At 36.6% G+C, this 20,009-nt stretch overlaps 1 protein-coding gene across 8 annotated transcripts in view; it reads right to left on the minus strand.

Moving 5' to 3' along the window:
- Positions 1–20,009, minus strand: part of KCNT2 (potassium sodium-activated channel subfamily T member 2) — a 160,271-nt gene that overhangs the window by 58,695 nt on the left and 81,567 nt on the right. For all 8 annotated transcript variants that reach the window (XR_007506969.1, XR_007506970.1, XM_049807706.1 and 5 more), the window contains 3 exons: positions 18,825–18,961; positions 15,081–15,144; positions 5,845–5,953 (listed from right to left, as the gene is read on the minus strand). Coding sequence is in view for 6 of the 8 variants with exons in the window: in XM_049807706.1 (XP_049663663.1) it covers positions 5,845–5,953; positions 15,081–15,144; positions 18,825–18,961 (310 nt within the window). In the remaining 2 variants the exon portion in view is untranslated. The remainder of the gene's footprint in view (positions 1–5,844; positions 5,954–15,080; positions 15,145–18,824; positions 18,962–20,009) is intronic.

Genomic DNA, 20,009 nt, shown 5'->3' on the forward strand with positions numbered 1-20,009 from the left:
TAAAATTCAGATCACAGTTAAATGCTCTCCAGTGCTGGTGATGGCATGAAAAGGAACTAGAAATTACTCTTAAATGTCATTCACGTATACCTGACAGTATTAAAATAGATATAAGAAGGGATAAGCACAAAACTTACAACTTAATTAAACTTCTTCTCAGTGTAGAAAGTTAGTCATAAAGGTTTTCTAAGGTCATGAAGGCATTTATTGCATGCTAAATATTTTTTTTTCCTGAATTTAATATTTGATTTAGTCTATGTTACTTTCAATGGGAGCAGAATTTGCTTCTGATGAGAAAAAAATAATAAAAGTAGTGCAGCTAATGATCAAAACATAAGCCATATAAAAACTGCTGACTAAAAGTAATAAAAAAAATCTCCCCACTTAGATCTGAGCTGTCTACATACCTCTGCTTCTAGTTGCACTAATGTATCATTGAAAACCTTAGAGCCACCTTACCTCTCTAACTAAGCTACTTTCTAGATAGAATTTATAGTACAGCTATAAGCACGCCACTTACTGAAAACAAAAGTTAGGGCATACTTTGCATGCCTTCTCTATTCCTTTTTTTGAAATTTTAGAGGATTTTCAGTAACAGAATCATTGACTAGTGAAAGAAGAAATCCATTCTCTCATTTTCTCAAGATCAAGGCCTATTTAAATGTCGTAGTGAAAGAACGAATTTAGTTATATAAAGACCCTGTCAAATATAGAACAAAATTTCCTCCCCTAAATATATTTCAGTTATAGCAATTAAATATTTCCTGCAGAAAACATTTCAGACAGCAATGTGTTCTTTTAGTTTACCATGTGCCATTAATAAATCTGATTTTTAAACTAGAGATTTTGAGAGAATAAGGCATAGTCTACTGCTTGGATAGAATATATACATTCCATTGCCATTAGTCAGATGGCAAAGTTTTATGAAACTGAATACTGACTTCCTGATATTGAAGGAATGAGAATTCTCTATATTTTTGAATTTGTATAGGATTTTGCCAAATAACCTCCCCTTATTTTTTGTTTAGAATGTTATGTTATTGCTAATACTTTTGAAAATAGGAGCAAGAAAAAATATACATGAGAATTTTCATCATCTCTTATATCAGATCTTGTACTTGAACCACATTGTACATGCTGACCTAAATATATATATAAAAATGAGAATGAATAAATCACGGACGGCACGATGCAAATGAAAAGTATATCTCAGACTTAAATCCTCTATATATTCTAACAGATTGGTAGAATTTGGGGATGGATTTTAAGTAAAATATCATGTTAACAGAGAATATAGCACACAGCAAACAGATTGCTGTCCTAACAGTCATCTTAATCTCATATGTGTAAGAGATTCATGTTGTGTTGTCAAATGTTTTCACATCAGAAACCATGGAGCTGGGGCTCACACGACTACCTCCACTCCTATTGTAGACTTTTAGAATTTGCGTGAGCTATTTATGCCCTTCATGCCGTTTTATGCATTTGTAAAATGGGTATATGAAGGTAATAGCCTACCTACTTCAGAACTATTTTGAAGCTTTTGAATTCTCAGAGGTACTTTGAGAACATGAGGTGAAAGATTCTTCAGTGATCTAATTACCATGATTAGGACTATTGTAGCCATTTGAAACATGAGGAGAGGTGCTATGGGTTTCTCCTCTTGGCTGGAGTTAAGTTCTTGTATTAGACACAGATCAGGTCAAAAATAACTTGCTCATTTCTCCAATTATGTGGCAGATTATAGTTTGCCTGTAATGTTACTGTGTTTTATATTTATGTCCAGGACTTCTTGTGGAGCTGTGGTGAGGGTTATACAGAACTTTATCTGATGCTTTCTCTTCTAAAATGTGTAGGGAGGAAGCTGGGTAACAGCTCTCCCACTCCTCAGGTCTGGGATATCAGTCAGGTCCTGTGACAGCAGGTACTAGAATCATTATATTACTCATTCGGTTGGCAGTGAAGCAGCAGATGAAACTGCAGTTTATCTTGAATTAAATATTAAATACGCCAAATCAGTTTACCAAACAGAAGTATTTCGATTGCATTTATACTAAAGAAATATTCCATTTAGAATTTCCAGAAGCTGTAGTTTCTGTTGAAAATATATTTTGACAGAAAATTTGTTGCCAAGTCTGTCTCAAATAGATGTAGCAATGCAGTGCCATGAGTTATGACTTCTGTAACGTTCCTGAAGATAAAACAAAATACTGATTTATGCCTGCAGCATCAGCCATGCGGTAAGAATGTCCTAGACCTGACACAACTATTCTAAGAAACCTTACTTTTGTCAATTTGGTAAGTTAACATGATCACTACCAGACACAGAAAAATGCCCATCCATCATCTCTAGACTATTTTTATTTGTAATTGGATGGATTAATCATCAGATGCATTCAATATCCATTTTGGTGAATCTGGACTATGTTCTTTTTGAAAAAAATACTGAAGGTTTAATGTCAGCCTTCACCAGTCTGTGCTAATTCATTGGTGCATTTTGAATAAACAGAGAATGTCAAAATGTATCCCCAATTCCTCAAATTGTGATTATACATAATTTCTGAATATTCAAGGCAAAGGCGATTATTTTCTAGCAAATACATAATGGTTTTAAGTTCAACTCAGAAAATATGCAATTTACTCCAGTCTCTGAATTGCATAAATATATTGCTCTTCTGTGGACAGTCTTCACTTTATTTCATGTTTGTGCTGAAATGCAAGGCCAGATGCATGCATTAAGGGTACATGGCCTTTTGTAGACCCAGGTGTTCAAAGGAAAAACAGGAAGATTAAGAAAACCATATGTAACTGCCAGTGAAGGAAAATGCAGTATTTGTGAAAGAAAAACTGGGTGTGTCAAGGCATTTGTATATTGGAAATTACTATGGAGTAATCGAAGCATTTCAGCTTAAGACATAAGACAGTTAACAACGGTGAAACAGTGTTTCATTGCCCATCCATTCATTGCCCATAACATTGTCAAGTTAGAGTCACTGTATATTTATAGAGTGTTCACACCTTGAACTTGCAAAGGAGTTTGCTGACACAAACACTTATGCCCTACACTTTTCAGATTCCACTGAAGAATCATATTCAAACACAGATAAATATTTCCATTGTATTAATATAAGCGTAAGTTCCTATTTTAAACAAAGTAGTTAAACTCCACTGTAAAAAATAACATAGAAAACACAGGATGGCGTCAGGTGGAAAGACAGGAAACATGCCTTTCTGACAGGCCATATTACCCTGTGCCACATGTCTCCATTCTCTTGCTGTGATGACAAGAATAAGTTCTCGTAGTCTCATTAAAGAAAGGAAGAATGTACAAGTCTTGTCTACCAGATGGGAATAAATTATGACAATTACTTGTCCTATATACTGTTTCTGAAGCCTAAGGCAGAAAATCTCCAGGATGCTATTCTACAGGAAAATGCAGTCAGGGTCTAAATTTCAGGACTGTCTCATGCAATCTAAGACAACTGATGAACCTAATATAAGCTGCTGAGAAACTGCGTTCTAGTGTTTTATAAATTTTCAATGTAGTTAAAAGTTAAACTTTTGTAAGGAGGACTTCCTGAAACTCCTTGGCTGTATTTTTCCTACATTCAGAAACTTTTTTTTTGACAGTTATAGTCTCTAAATTTTTGTGTAAAGAAAAAAAAAAAAAAAAAAGAAATCCTATTACTGAATATTTCAGGTTCATAAAAATGCACAATATTGTTTTGGAAAACCTCCAGAAGAAAGGAGCCATTTTTTAAAGGAATATCAAATTTAAAAGAAGCTTTTGCATTAAGGCAGTAATAAAGCAGCCCTGGATGATAATAGGAAAAGCACTTAGAAAAATGTTCCGTATGGTTATGAGAAATTTTATTCATAAGCACTCTGGACAGGGCTATAGTCTGCATCCCCCACTGGGTACGTATTCCAGAATGAAGAAGAGTTGGATGAGATTAATAACCAAAGTAGAGTCCTCTTAGGACAATGTATGCAAACAAATGTTATTCTCATGACTGTATCAGTGGCCTAACCATTTGCAGTAGGTAAGCATCCAGTGGTGATGTTTATACCATATTCATAACCTTGCTGAATTTAAAACTGCAATAAAAATTTCCTGTGCTTTATATGAGTAATATTAAATTAATCTTGAAGGAGGGCTTGTAATTCTCTGCTTTTACTGTTGTGCAGAGAGTGTGTGGAAATGGATGCAGTGACGCCCGTGATCCATGTGAAATTCTTTTGGGATTTAAGGTGCTATGTAAATATTTAGACTTACAACACAGCATTACTATAATTAATATTAGAGGGGCCTAATGACGCACAGAATATATAAGGTCTCCTCAAGCCCTTGAAGAACTACAAAACATAAATGAAGGCAGTAAGATACGAGATTGGTTAAACTCAGTTGAAGGAATTATTACAGAAAGAGGTTTTGGGTTTTCTGTTGTTGTTTGCTTTTTTAAAAAAAATGTGGTCCGAATTCTCTTTCTGAGACTTGGATACAAAAACTTACCTCTGTTTTGCAAGTCTAGTTATATATAAGCTCCTACAGAGACAAACCATCAAGAATAATGAAACTCTTTTAAAAATACATTTACAAACAACAAATTAACAGTTACTGATAAAAAAAAAAAAAGTGGCTATGGGTAGGGAGAAGAGATTATGTTTGTGCTGTGTGGTTTTAAGGGGGAGATGAAAAGCAACATCATTCTTGTCACAGCATGAGTCTTATTCCCTGTTGTGCCATCTCATAGTTTCAGATTACATTTTTTTAACTTCAGAACTGCTATTGATGCTTTTTTCCTTCTTTCCAACCTAGTGGTGAATTCAGTAGTTTTTAAAATTACAGCTTTAACTGTTGCTCTGGAATTGTTCTGCACTGGAATTTACTTTTCCATCACATTCTGGGATGACTGAAGAGACTAATATTTTTCCATAGAGTTTTTTTGAGTTTTGCATGAATCGGCAATCTTTTCTTCCTTAGAATACCTTCAAGAAAACTGAATTTTCAAAATTACAGCTGAAAAGGAAAGCTTTGCTTCTCCTTCATAGAGATATTTTCTCAAAGATAAGCAAAATGAGTTCATTATAAAAGTATTTGTGCGGTTTTGCCCTTGAGGACATATATGTCTGTATGTACACATATATGTACGTGTGTGTGTGTTTATATATAGGCAGAGCGAGAGACACCTACCTACATAGTGTGGAGGAAAAATTTCTCAGATTAAAGCTGGTATTCTCTCTTTATAAGAGAGGATTTGTTTGGATTTCTTAATGTCATTTTGCATTTTATGTCATAGTTTCTACGACACACATTTTACTGGATATAAAATTAAATTATATATCTCCTTCCAAAATACTGGAAAGCAATTAAAATTATGTTTTTCATACCACTTAAGAAAAAAAAACAATCCAATGAGAAGATTTTTTTTTTAATTGTTTGTTGGATAAAATTTGGGCTTTTCTAAGCAGATCTTCTCATATATCCCTTAGGATGTTTTAGTAGACAGAAACGATTTAAAGACATGGATATAGCAAGCTTGAAACCTATCTGGATCTATAATTAAGGAGTAACAATGTGTTATGTATCAAATAATTCTACTCTGTATATTATGTAACATTAAAGAGTAATAATCCTTCAAAGTGCTTATAAATAAGATTTCAATGTAAAACATGACATTTTACTGATAGGATATATGTAGCCCATGTTATTTTACAACACTGCACTCTTAATCTGCTTCTAACCAGCAAATATGCCTAGGGAATCTCACTTTTCTTGTGTGTTTATGAAGGAAACTACGAAATACTAACAAGTGCTTCCAATGGTTGAAATCTTACACTTACCTGCAAACTTGATGTGGAATTTATTCTCAGGTTTCAGTATTTGGACATACAAAGGACAATTTGGAGCAAAGTCTTTAACTGCCCATGCTCTTAAAATGGTTTGATGATCCTAGAATAAAAAGTATGAGGTGATGACAGTGAAATACCAATAACCATGTTACATTAGAAAAAAAACCCTCGTCAGACTGACTCCATTGAAGAAAACTCATTTTAAGACTATAAAATACCAATGGTGTGGATGTTCACACACCTGTTACATAAGTAATATTATTTATTATGTATATTACATATATTTAAATACATAAATATATATATATGCATACACAGACAATCCAGTAATTCTGCAGACACAGACAAGGCTGGGGTACTCTCAGTGTTCACCAATAAGGTCTCTCGCAGGCTTCAAGCAGGAGGAGAATCATCAGCAGTGGATGATTTTGGACATGGATTGCACCAGAGAACTCAACCCATACAAACCCACAGGATCAGCTGGGTGCAGAGAGAGGAGGCCAACGTCCTTGTACGGTTGCTTTCTTACCTTTGAAAGGTTGTGGAGACTGGGGGAGGTCTCCAACAACGGCAGAAAAATTAATAGTTTTACCCATCTTCAAACAAAAGGATGATCTGGGGAGTTAACACCTCTGGGCACGTGAATGCTGCGTCTCAAGACAGTATTCTCATTTCCACATTCAGACATAACACGAGTGGAAAACTATATGGGTAAAATGCTAGTTAGATGGCTGGAGTCTTAGGTCAGTGGTAAATGGCATGTACTCTACCCAGAGACCTGGGGCAAGTAGGGTGTCACAGAGATCTGCACTGGAACCTGTTCTGTTAAACATCTTTATCCATGACTTGGAGGAGGTGAAAGAGTGCACACTCAGCAGGTCTGAAGATGATACCAAACTGGAGGGAACAGTCCAACCACTTGAGGGCAGGACTGCCATTCAGATGGACCAAGTTAAGATGGAGGAATGGGCTGACAAGAACCTCATGAAATTCAGCAAGGGCCCAAGCAGAGTCCTGCCTCTGACTGCGTAACCGCCTGCATTGGCACGGGCTGGGGGCTGACTGGCTGGGCAGCAGCTCTACTGGAAAGGACCTGGTGGTCCTGGCAGAGAGTGAGCTGGGCAGGGGCTGGCAGTGTGCCCTGACAGCAGCGGAGGCTGACAGCATCCTGGGCTGTTTTAACAGGAGCACAATGACTAGATGGAGGGCAGTGATTATCCTCCTCTAGTCAGCACAACCTAGACTGAATCTAGACACTGCATCCAGTTTGCAGGCCCTCAATACAGCAGATGTATAAGCTGGACTGAGTTCAGCAGAAGGCCACCATGATGGTCAGGGGCAGAAGCAGAGGTCCTGTGAGGGGAGGCTGAGGGAATGGAGCTTGTTCAGTCTGCAATAGAGATGGCTTCAGGGGGGCCTAAGAGCAGCACCCAGTACCTACAGGATGGTTACTGAGCAGATGGAGCCAGGCTCTGCACAGTGATGCATGGTTGGAAGACAAAAGACAATGGATGCAAGTTGAGAAGAGAGATTCAGGCTGGATATGAGGAGAAACCTTTTCCCCATGAAGACAGTCAGGCAGTGGAGCAGGTTGTGCAGAAAGGCTATGTTGTCTCCACCCTTGGACACTTTCCACACCAACCTAGATAAAGCCCTGAGCAAATGTGGTCTGTGTTGGCAACCGACCCGTCAGACACAAGACCTCCTGAGCTTCCTTCCAACCTCCATTATCTTATGATCCTAGTATAATATATTCTATTTGTTGGAATGCAGAATAGAGGGTTTGTCTCCAGAAGTCTTCTACTAATAAGGTATTTTGTCCCTCTCCTATCTTTCTGCAAGTGTTGGGGATGGTATAATTTGGAAGGGGTCGCATTTAGATGTGGAAGAATCGTGTGAAAACTTAGATGGTAGTGATGAGTCATGTCTAATTAATCAAGAATGATGTATGAGATATGTCCTTCCAAAGAGACTCAGAATTTAAATAACATTAAACGAGGACATCAGGAATTAACAGTTTCAAGTTGTGGATAATTCTAAAAAATAATCAGCTCAATTAAAAACAGATCTACATTTTTGTGCAAATAAAACATTTGCATAACTGATGTCAGAATTTAGCCAGCTACTGACCAAAGGATTCCAATAGATTTCTGAGCGTGTTAGTTTTTGTACTTGTTACCACGCATCAAGAGTGAGTTAACTGCAGGATGATTACTGCTATCCCATAAAAGTAAAGTATGTGATAATACATTCATATATTGAATTTCATGAAATATGGCTAATTTCAGTGTATCAGCCATCAGTTTTTATTTCAGAACTAAAAAGGAATATTTGAGAGTTGCACATAGAAAGCAATACTTGGGTTGAAATGCCTTGCCTAGTCATGAAATTGGTGGTATTAAAAGATAAAATATAAAGAATGATTCATTATGTTTGCAGCATCAGCAATAAGACTTTTAGACTCATGAACACAAGGGAAAATCTCTGCCTGGAACAGAGCGCAACTGACATTTTCAAACCATAATATTTTAATGTCAATTGCGACGTTAGCAAGTACTTTTTCTATTAGAAATACTAGAATGAAGTCCTAAGAGGAAGATCTTCTCAGGATGGTAAAATATATTACTTCACATTTTTCTTATTAACAGTTTCATAGACATAGGATTGCTGTGCCTATTCAGGAGATTTCAGAACTTGGACGTACCCTGCTATAAGGTTTCCTTGTATGCAGTCACTTTTTCTATAGCATATGGTGACTTCTCCTCCTTAGGGTTTTTTTTTATATTTAGGGGGTTTTGTTATTTTGTCTTAAGGGAATGAACTGCCAACATACCTTAGAAGTAGCAAATGGCTGGGTAATGGGATAGATGATGGCCATACAGATATACTACAGGAAGAGTAAGAGGTTTAGGAGTGGATGTGGGACAGATTTCAAAAACCTGTGTTGTGGAAGATATTACCTAATCTTTTTTTATGCAAAAGGTGTCAGGGAAACACATTCAGAGTCACTTGCAGTGATGGTGTGGCTTCACTGCACAGGGTTTGACATTAACAGTTTCCTCCCTTCCTTTCCATAGCAATCATTCACAGACCACATTGGCTTGCAAAAGGGGTGAAAAAAGGCTGTTTCCTGTATGCCATATGCATAGAAATATAGCTTACACACAATGAAATATAAGTGACTTATTTTTTTCATTCTTGAGTATTACATACCTCTGCCAAGATTAAATTTACTGGATAAACCAAAACTGTATCATTAAATACAATTTCAGTTGTAAATTTCACACTAAGTTTACTCTTCCACTTTTCTTCTCAACGTTAGCTATTTTATTTGATTTTTTTAAAATTATTTTGTCTAAAAAGCCTGGTTTTGTCAAAAGGTGCAAGAATTGTTAAGAATGAAGAATGCTTATTAAAATGATTCAAATTACACCATTTTATTAAAAAAACCAAACAAACCTAGACCCATAGAAGTGAGTGTTGTAAAACTAAAAGCATGAATCTCAACATTAGATATTTTTAGATAATTGTATAGGAAAGGGAAAGACTCCTTAAAATTAAAATCTCTTGATGATTACTTCACGCATTTGCAGTTTTAACACTGCGAAATATGTATTGCTTTCCATTTGCTAACTCTTTTTTGAAGAAGCAGTCCACAAATATGTAATATATATAAAATGGATACTGAAATGCCTTATATAGCTTCATAAGATCAACTCAGTGTGATGCACTGTTAATATAATAACCTTGTACTATTGTTTCATTTTCTCACTTTTCACTTGGTATATACATGTGTTTGTGTACAAAAGCTGGTTATGTGGGCTTCCATGGTTTTTTCACTCAGTTACTCTCCCAGATTCTACCCTGGAGAAGTATTCCAGGGAAGAGAAATTAAAATACAGATAGGCACTTTAAGTGATTTCTTAGCTTGAGTCTCTTCATATAGTATTGGTGATGCTCTGTTTTACATATGTAGCAATTTCTCCACTATACTGCAGTGACTTTAAAAAATGTTCACATTTCTCCCAAGTAAAAATGAGGTACATATGTACATACTAATAAACAGAGATAACAGAAACAAAATTATGCTTCTATTCACATTATACAATATATGCTTCTTTGGGAGATGAGGGAAAAAATATATTCTCTTCTGTGTGCTTTCCATGCAACGCATTACAGTCCGTGATCAAAAATTACCACTGATACCGATGGTGATTAATATAGAGCTGATATTTCAGTTCATGTACTAAAAGCTGTACATTTTAAAGTGGGTGTAACAGGAGTTTAAGTCATCAGAACTCAAAGCAAGACCTTGATTTAATATATATTTTTAAATAATTCTGTTAATTTTTTTTATTGCCATAACAACTTGATACATTACTTATATCTTCCTATGCAATGCATCCATCTTGTGATGCTACTAGGGCAGTGTAACTTAGATTACCAGTATAGAAACACAGAATCATAGAATCATTTAGGTTGGAAAAGACCTTCAAGATCATTGAGTCCAACCATCATCCATGCCCACTAAACCATGTCCTGGAGTACCTTGTCTATGCACTTTTTGAATACATCCAGGGATGGCAACTCACACTTCCCACCAGTCCTTCCCTGTTCATAAACAATAGATCTAGCAAGGCTCCGCCCCTGGTTGGCTCACCTACCAGCTGTGTCAGGAAGTTATCTTCCACACACTCCAGGAACCTCCTAGATTATTTACTCACTGCTGTGTTGTATTTCCAGCAGATGTCTGGAAAGTTAAAGTCCCCCACAAGTACAAGGGCACACGATTCTAAGACTACTGCCAGCTGCTTGTAGAATGATTCACCCGTCTCTTCAGCCTGGTTGGGTGGTCTATAACAGACTCGAAGCACAATACCTGCTTTATTGGCTTTCCCTCTCGTCCTCACCCATAAGCACTCCACCTTGTCATCAGACTCTTGTAGCTCTGTACAGTCAAAACAGTCCCTAACATAGAGACCCACCCCACCACCTCTTCTACCTTGCCTATCCCTTCTCAAGAGCCATCCATTGTAGCACTCCAGTCATGGGAGTCATCCCACCATGTTTCCATGATGGCGACTAAGTCGTATCTATCCTGCTGCACAATGGCTTCCAGCTCCTCCTGTTTATTGCCCATGCTGCGTGCGTTGGCATAGATGCATTTGAGCTGGGTTATTGAATCCACCCCCAACGTTGGCATGCTGCCCCCAGGCTCATCTCTGGTGCACCTAGTTTTATCCCTTACCCCCTTCAAACCTAGTTTAAAGCCCTCTCTATGAACACCATCATCTCATGAGCGAGGATTCTTTTACCCCTGCTGGAAATACAACACAGCAGAGAGTAAACAATCTAGGAGGTTCCTGGAGTGTGTGGAAGATAACTTCCCGACACAGCTGGAAGGTGAACCAACCAGGGGCGGAGCCTTGCTAGATCTACTATTTAGTAGTGTCATGCAATTTAATCAACAGAAGAGGTAAAAAAAAAAAAAGGTGCAAGCTTGAACTAAACCATCAGAAAGCATCAGAACAAAGCTCTCAGCAGTAGAAGTGGTCTTTCATATACTCATATAGTCTATTAATGAGTTACCTATAGGATAATTCAAAACAGACTTCTCTTCCGACCCCTCAGGTTAAAACAGCAGATGTATTGTTTTCAGGTACCTTAGTTTTGTGGAGCAATTTGATGTGGGCAGCCCACTGAAGTCACTGGCTATCTTTGTGGTGTGGCACAGACTACTTTTTTATACCCATCAATCAAAAAAAAAAAAAAAAGCCATCCAGACTTAAGTACAATTTGAATTCTCTTTAAGAGCTGCATCTTCCAAAAGTGAAACAGATGTCTGTCCTGCTTGCTACAGCAGATGAGCAGCTTACATCTTGGTCTGAGATGTCAAAATAGCATTTGATAGAATAAAATTTGTCAGAGCTTTGTCAACACAGAAGAAGTTTCTGGTAGGAGACTTTGGAAAGCTGACAAATTCTTGGTCCAACTGTTGAAGTTCCTGCTCCTCCCAGTGAAAAAGGAAGTAACTGACAATTTTTATGAAGTAACTGCATGCCACCTGTTACTGTATTTTTCTCCTGAGCTATAGTTGAGATCAATGGATCAGAGGCAACACAGACTTTGGCACTAAAATGTATTAACTAACAAAATAGCAAGCAATGAACAGCCAGTGGTATCTATGCCAAATGAGCAGATCCTCTGCTGAGGACTGTAGCTGGGAAGATAAAAACCCTCATGGACTTTGAAAAATCACGAGTAACAACAGCTGTTCTGATTGGGAATCTCCTCAATGCATCTGTTAATTTTTATTTTGACAGCTGTCAGATGTAGGAGAGGATCCAAGGCACTCCTAACAGTTTGTCAGCTTCTCAAGCACAGCAGGGTGAAAAATCAAGTTGTAAAGATTCATACTGGGATGACAACTGAAATTCCTTCAGCCCAGTGACGAACTGTAACCTTATGCACTACAATACTGAAGTTCATGACTAGAGCTGGAACAGTGTAGGAAATTAAAGCCATTTCATTTCAAAGCTCTGGAGGGCAGTAAAATAAAACAAAATTTTAAAAACCCCACAGTTGTGCTGTTTTCTACTTGCAGTCTAAATAATTACATTCCCTGTGAAAAGGAAAACTGAACAACCACAGAGAGGTGACATCTTGTTTAAAAACTTCAGATGATATTGACCCTCAGCGTATCACTGCTACAGCTGACATACTGCTCCATTATGACTATCCAGCCACTCACCCAACAGGGCATTCTGTCTCAGAGGAACGTAACAGGATTGTGTCTTCGGTAAAATTTGCCCGTTTGTTTGCTCCAGGTACAATAATAAATGAGATTTGATAATAGTCTGTTCTGAAAGCTGAAATGTGCCAGGTACCATTTTTTTATTTCCTGGAGCCCACTGTCCTGAGGGCAGAAAGGCTGCCTGGAGAGAGTTGTAGCTGGCCATGACTCTGAAACCAAAACTAGATAGTGCTGGCCAGAATGGATGGAAGTTCTGTGAGCTCCATGTAGAGTCCCCTGTCTGCCCTGTAGGAGAGTTCAGCAGAGCTGAAAATTGTCATCTCTTTGTATAAATTCTGGAGAGGTTATGAGCAGAGATGAACAGCTTACATCTAAGTGGATCCTGTGTTGGTCATGTCCTTAAAGCTGCCAAGTGCAATGTAAATCACATGCTCTGCTTGTATGGGATTTCTCATTTCTAACCATTTCACAACTGTCAAGTATATTCTGTGAAATGAGATGTTGTAGCTAATTTATTCTGAACTTCATGGCTAATTTAGGCAAGGCAGTTGGCTTTTTGATGTTTTTCAATCTCACAGAAGTTACCAGTATTTTCCCAGGTATTTACATGAATTGTTGTTTGTTCTTATCCTTAAAAACCCTAGCACCTCTGCCACTTCCAAACAGTATGCTTGCCTTACTTGACTACTCCAGGACTACTTTCTGCCAATTCAGTGGCTTTTGTTAGTGTGTTTTCAGGAGTCTATTGCTGATTAATTAAATTCAAAGCTCTTAGTTCAGTAAGTTTGAATATTATAGTAAGAGCACATTTCTCAGGGAGTTCAATGGCTTTCTGCAAGTGATGGGTCCAGCACAGGGTCTTCAGCATTGAAGAAAGTATTTTTTACAGCATGCTGGTAGTCTACAAAAAATTAAGTTATTTTTGATAAAATTTGCTTCTGGGGGCTCATTTCCCTAGGAAGGAAATAATCCTTTCTTCTTGCTAGCTGCAGCTTATGTTGCTTTTTTGTCCTTCCTTCTCTGGTAAGATATATGTGTAGGTATGGAAACAACTAAGTTTTGATTGCAGATGAAGTACTTGTAGCAAGTGATAAAGAATATATTAAGAAATGCTGATGTGTAATGCAAAGCCCTCATTTCCCATGTTTTTCTGTATCTATTTTTAACATTTAGAAAAATAATTCCTATTTCTTATAATGTAGCAAAACCCAGTATTTTTTATTTGAGATAGCTTAAAACATAATTACAGAATTATAAACACTAGTTTGATCTTGTTAGGCAATTTGTAAGCATCTTAATTTAACTTTGTGAATATTCAGATTTATTCTGATCTTCCTTTGGAGTTCAGGATTGAACTGAATAGAGGCAAGTGTGCAATAATTTAGCATGCAGCTCATGGTGAAAAATTTAAAGTTGTATTCATAAATCCTTCCTTGGTGAACTTTTTTCCTGGATATTTGTGATTGGTAGGTAATTTCATTAGTTTGAAGAGTTCTAGTTCATGTTACAATAGTTTTATTCTTTGATCACAGATATGGTGAGTAGAGGCTTGTATTAGCAGTCTTCCTTTGTGGACAGTAACTTACCTGACTGCAAATAACTAGTAGCATGGGCAAAACCGTAGTAATTTATTTAAAGAATCATGCCATTTTTCACATTTTAAAATGGCCAATATGAAAAATAGTCAAATACTCTCAGATATATTGGTTATTTGGTACTTATTATCATTTATCTATAAAATTGAATTCAATCTTTAATTTGTTAGTAGTAAACTTTCAATACTTCAATAGTTCTGAATGGAAATACTAATCAGTTGATATCTATCTCTTTTCTGATTTAATAAATATAACTCTTTGAATTTGATATCTAGAGCAAACACTGACATTAATCTAGGTAACTTGAATAAAGCTTTTTTTTTGGAATGATTAATGACTAGGTATCAATATATCTATAAGGTACCATGATAGTGCTTATATAGTATTCTGCCATTATTCCATAAAAAAGGAGAGAATTCATAAAAATTTGTTTTATTCAACGTGAAAATTGTTTTTGAAAGTACTGTATTCTTACAGTACCCTTTTATTTTTTTCAAGTCCTGTAAGAATGTATAAATTCTTTTTTTTTTTATTAAAAAGTTCAACGTATAACTAAAATGTGCTGCAAAATCCAAACTTCTTTGGTAGGTCATGTAATTTATTTTCTAAACAAGCAGAAGTAGATATGTTAGGTGAAATGAGCCATTAGATCATGTTCCATAAATTTGTGAAATCCTGGCCTTAATAGAATCCAGTAGGAATCTTTTAATTATCTTAACTGAGACAAGAAGTTCATCCCACATACAAAATCCCTCTGTAAATCAGCTAATTTTCAATCTTCTGTTTACAGAAGATGTCTCAGGGCCTGAGAGGGACTAAGGGCAGTAACAGTATATACAGCATGTACATTCATTCTTATTTATTTCTTCAAAACTTACAGCTGCTGTCCGGTCCACCTCACAGCGGCTACTCAGAATGAAACAAGCTTCAGCATCATCCATTCTAGAAAAAGCAGACAAGCCTGTTTGTTACATTCCAACAAAACACTTATGTGGACTTGTGTTTCACAGTTTATAGTCTTGTATGCTTACAGAAACAGAATACAGAGAAAGTTTAGTCTATCTGTTCTCATGCATTATCTGAATGTCAACAGCAGGCACTCATGGTGTACCAGTATTTCTTGACTAGGTTCTGGGAAACTTTCTTTCCCTGGTGCCAGTAGAAGCTGTGCCACAGTAATAAAAGCAGAGTGGTCTCAAATACAAAATAAGTGTTTATCTGTCATCAGTATAAAAGATGAATAAATAACACCAGTCTGGATAGCGTGTAAGGGTATGATATGTACAAGTTATTATTGATAAGAATGAATGAGAGGGGGCTGACAACTTCATATAGACTTGTCTTGCTTAGTGATAGCAGAAAGATGAGTAGATGTACTAGAAAAATTCATTTGGGATAAACAACAAACATTTCTGTGTATGTATGCATTAAATGAATTAACCATTTTCAGTTCATGGTCTCTTTGAGAACTTTTAATGCCTAAATGTTCTCTACTGGGTACAACTGGTCACATAATAAAAAGAGTGGTGGTGGAAGTGCAGAAAAAAAATATCTGACTGAAGGTTTCATCAAAGTTTGCTTTTCCTCTCTTGCCTCAGATCTTGATATCCTTGTTCAGTGAATCCTACTTCACTTACTGGTACATGGAAGTAAAGAAATAGGGACTTGGTTGACCTCCCTGGGAAGACAGGACTTTCTGGGCAAAGAGAAACAGGATGATCAGAATGGGTTTCCTGGGAAGGAGAAAAGTGAGACAGAAGCTGGGGAAAATGAACAGGCAGTTCACTGCTCATTACAGCAACTCCATTCTGGAGTCTTGAATGGGACCTGAGATTCCTAACGGAACTGGTGGTTGTTAGTAAAAGTTTAGGCCATTGGGACTCTAGGTTTTAGACTGAGAGCCCATTCTTTTAGGTACTGTACAAACCCAGAACAAAAAGACAGTACTTGGCATTTAAGCTGAGTGACATGACAAAGGACAACAAAAGTATATGCAAACATGGGAAACAGGAAGAAACAGTGTGACAATACCTGAACATAAAAATTATCGTAGAAGAAAGTGGTCTCACTAGATATCAGAGCAGACAACTGACTGAAGAGAGGATGCGAGTCAGAATACTGGGATTACTTTGCAGATGTTTCTGAGAAATTCATCCTACATTACAGGGACAGCATGGGTGAAATCACAATGGGACTTGTATCTTAATCTGTTGTACGTGTGAAAGAGAATAACATTATAGACTTATCAGAAGGTTACCTCTCAGTAACAACTGGGAGTTGCAGGCTAAGCGAGAATAAGGGGTCACTACTTGATGCAATAAAGAAGGGTAAGCCAGGGAAGGACTGCAATGAGGTAAAGTGATGTACTACTTAAATAATATTCTCAGAGTGTTCTGAAACGAGGGTTCAGGGAGTTGAGATGCTATATGTAAAGAATATAAATACAGTTTTAAGTGGGGCAAAAATGAGAGCTTGTGTGGGAAAACACTTGCAAGATGCAGGCTTAGTCTACATAGGATGCTCTACAATACAATTCCAAGCTTATTATTCACAGAGGATACTGGGTTTATTTTGGTAGCAAAAATTAAGATCTATTTGCAACTCTCTGCAACTAAACCAAAGCTGATAAATAGATATCTATAATGAGATGTCAGATAGCTTGGAAAAAGTATAAGGTAAAGAAAAAGAGTGGACATGAAGATGATTAAGATTTGTGATGGTTCACTAAAGAAAGTGGAAGGAGAGAGAAAAAATGTTTGAGGTCATGACAGAACATGGGGGAAAGCTGCAGGGGAAAGAAATCAAGCATGGTAGTGTTACTCACTTTCTAGTGCTAGTCTGCATGGAGAATGAGAGCTGTTTTAATCAGTTACTGTGTTGTTTTAAATGCTGAAGGTAGCTATATAGCTTCCAGTCACGCTGATGAACAATATAGGCATCAGTGTGATAGCTCATGACAGAATTCATCCTGCTTTTTTGTTAAGGCTGGGCATGTGAACATTGTTCAGAGATCACCAAAAATTTTCAAAGTGAAGCTCTTAAAGATAGGAAGCAAGAACGAGTATCATTTTTGTAATGTCAAATTGTGTATTAGGGCACATAAAGCAAAATACAGTCTTCAGTTAACTGACCATTTACTACTTATGCAGTCAGCCAACTTTTGGTATTCCTTTACTTTTTAATGCAACCTTTTCATGTTACTTTGACATTGCATTCACATATAATACATGTGTAAATTTTGATGAGACACTTCTTGATTATTTTGTTGTTGGTAACCATTACTTTACTTATTAGAATAAGTTTACCATGTGCCTTGTTATCTTCTCAGTACATTATGTTCTCATTAAAAAGAAATACACCAAACGTCTTGGGTACTGGGTTATATTTCATATTAAATGTTCTATTAAATTCCCACTACAATTCTTCCCTCAGGAGAGGCTGAAAATTATTCTGTGACAGGTACATTCAATTACATGTTCTGCAGGAAAAAGCACAGTTCCATAGTTGACTACCTCCAGGTTATTTTAAGTGAAATTCAAGATTATCTTTAGGGAACAGCCTAATTTTTCTTCTCCTAATGTGTAGAACAAATGCCAGCTAAATCTCCACAAGCATTCCTTCTTGAAATCAGCAAGAGAGAAAAAAAAAGGAACCTCTCTCTAAAGGAAAATTCCTAATCCTGTAAAAAGCTTTACTGGATTTTCAAATTTTAAACAGATATAGAAGTAGTTGGTTTTTTCACTGGCAGAAATCTGAGAAGTTAACACTGCTGACTAGACTTCTTACAGATTAGATTCTTGGAAATAACTCCCCTGGGGTAAAGAAGGCTGAATGACACAAATACTCAGAGATGTATTGGCTTCATTTTAGATATCTATATTAGTTGCTGAATAAGTTCTTATAAAGAGCAATGCAGGTAAGTTAAATCGGTTATTTGCCAAGAAGCACCTTTCTCTCTTTTTGGAGAGTTTAAAAAGAAGATCCTCCTACATGAATTCCACTGTGGATTCCTTCACACCTTTAAGTGATTGAGCAATCAATGGTGGGGGGAGGTTGAGGAACTGTGACTGATGTGTTTTGATTAATGTCGTTCACTATTAACAGGCAGAGAGAATTTTAGAAGTGGTGGAACTATGTGGTAAGAGGAAAGCCCTGAAAGAAGAGTGTATGGAGGTATAGTAGAGTAGTTGCTTATAGTACCAGGCTGAACTTAGGAAGAAAATAAAACTGTGCAATGGGTTGAAAGGGCGATACTTTATTTTTTTTTTACTTTTCTCCCCTTCAGTTGGTCAGGAAAACAGAAACAAATTCTAGCATTACTGGCAGTTTTGGAATTTTCTGTGCTGCTTTTTCAGAAGAAATCACAGGCACTCTGTCTTGACACCTTTAAAAACTGAGACAGAAAAGATAGTGAAGAAAAATTTGGTCAAATGAAAGAGCTGACAAGTATTTGTTCCTTGAAAAATTTCAGATACTAAGAAAAACACATTATAGCAAAGAGCCTTGCTTTCTAAATACACATGCCTTCCTTCTAGCACAGCTTCTGTTGTTTGTCAAATTTACTTATCAAACAGTATGAGTGAAACAAAAGGAAAAAACAAAATTGGACAATATTTGCCTACTTAGCTCTCAACAGGTCTTGATCTTTTAGTGCTGAGCCTTGCAGATAGATAACTCTTTGGGACCACATTGGGATCTGCAACACCCTTCGGACCTGAGCATCCATCTCAGTAGGACACAAAATAACGACATAATAGTCCTGTCAAAAACATAAGGGGGAATAGTCATGTTATTTTTTTTACATTACCATTTATTGTTGCTAGAGAATGAGTCAACAGAGACTCAGGATGTCAAAAATGTCTCTGATAATTCTCAAATTTAATTCACAAAAGTTATTGGAATACATGTGTTTAAAATATTGAATTCTTTAATAAATATGGCTGGACAGTTGTCAACTGGTCACAAAAGACTCCCAGACAGCAACGGAAGTCCATTTAGAAACATTTTTGTTTCCATATGAGCATATTTTTTTTTAGAGAAAATGTACACTTCTGTCATTCTAGCTGGAAAATGTAAGAAGTTTTCAACAATCGAAATGGAATTGTCTTCCCCCAAACTGATTTCTCTACATTAATGGGCAGATCCATCCTTGTTAGGAAAAGTAAGGTTGCTCTGAAGTATACACGTGTGTACATAGGAAAAGAAGAGAAAAATGGAATGTGAGAGGAGAGATTTGAGAGCTTAGGACAGGCTCATCATAGAAGTCTTCCTGAGCACACACAGACTTTTGCAGAAAGCTTAGTGCATTGGATCCAGTGTATCATCTGTATCCTTCAGCTTCCCATTTCAATTGTGAAGGGAATGTATATAAGCTCTTTTAGGCTACTTAAGTATTATAAGGACATTTCTTCTTTGTCTCCAGTGTATCACAGAGCCTGACTCATTCTTCAGGCTAATTAACTAAATTTTGGATTTCAATTTGTGTTTGCATCTATAAAGAACTGGATTTCTTTGTGCATTTGCTTATGCCTCTTACTAGCTAATTATTTTGGGCAATATTTTGGATTTAAGATTTGTCAAATTGTTGCTCAGCAATTTGAGGCTTCTATTTTTGTGATTTTTTTTCACTAGTTAATGAAGCATGGTACCACAGGTAACTTAGTAAAAGACATAGAGGAGATTTAGTAAAAGAAATGGTCTGTAGAAAAGCTAATGATAAGGAATCCAAATTGCTATCTCACATAAAAATAAGCTTTTAGATGATCAAAACAATTCATATAACATGTTTGCATTAGCTAGGAAATATG

The sequence above is a fragment of the Accipiter gentilis genome, chromosome 8, assembly GCF_929443795.1.
Source record: "Accipiter gentilis chromosome 8, bAccGen1.1, whole genome shotgun sequence".
NCBI lineage: Eukaryota > Metazoa > Chordata > Aves > Accipitriformes > Accipitridae > Astur > Astur gentilis.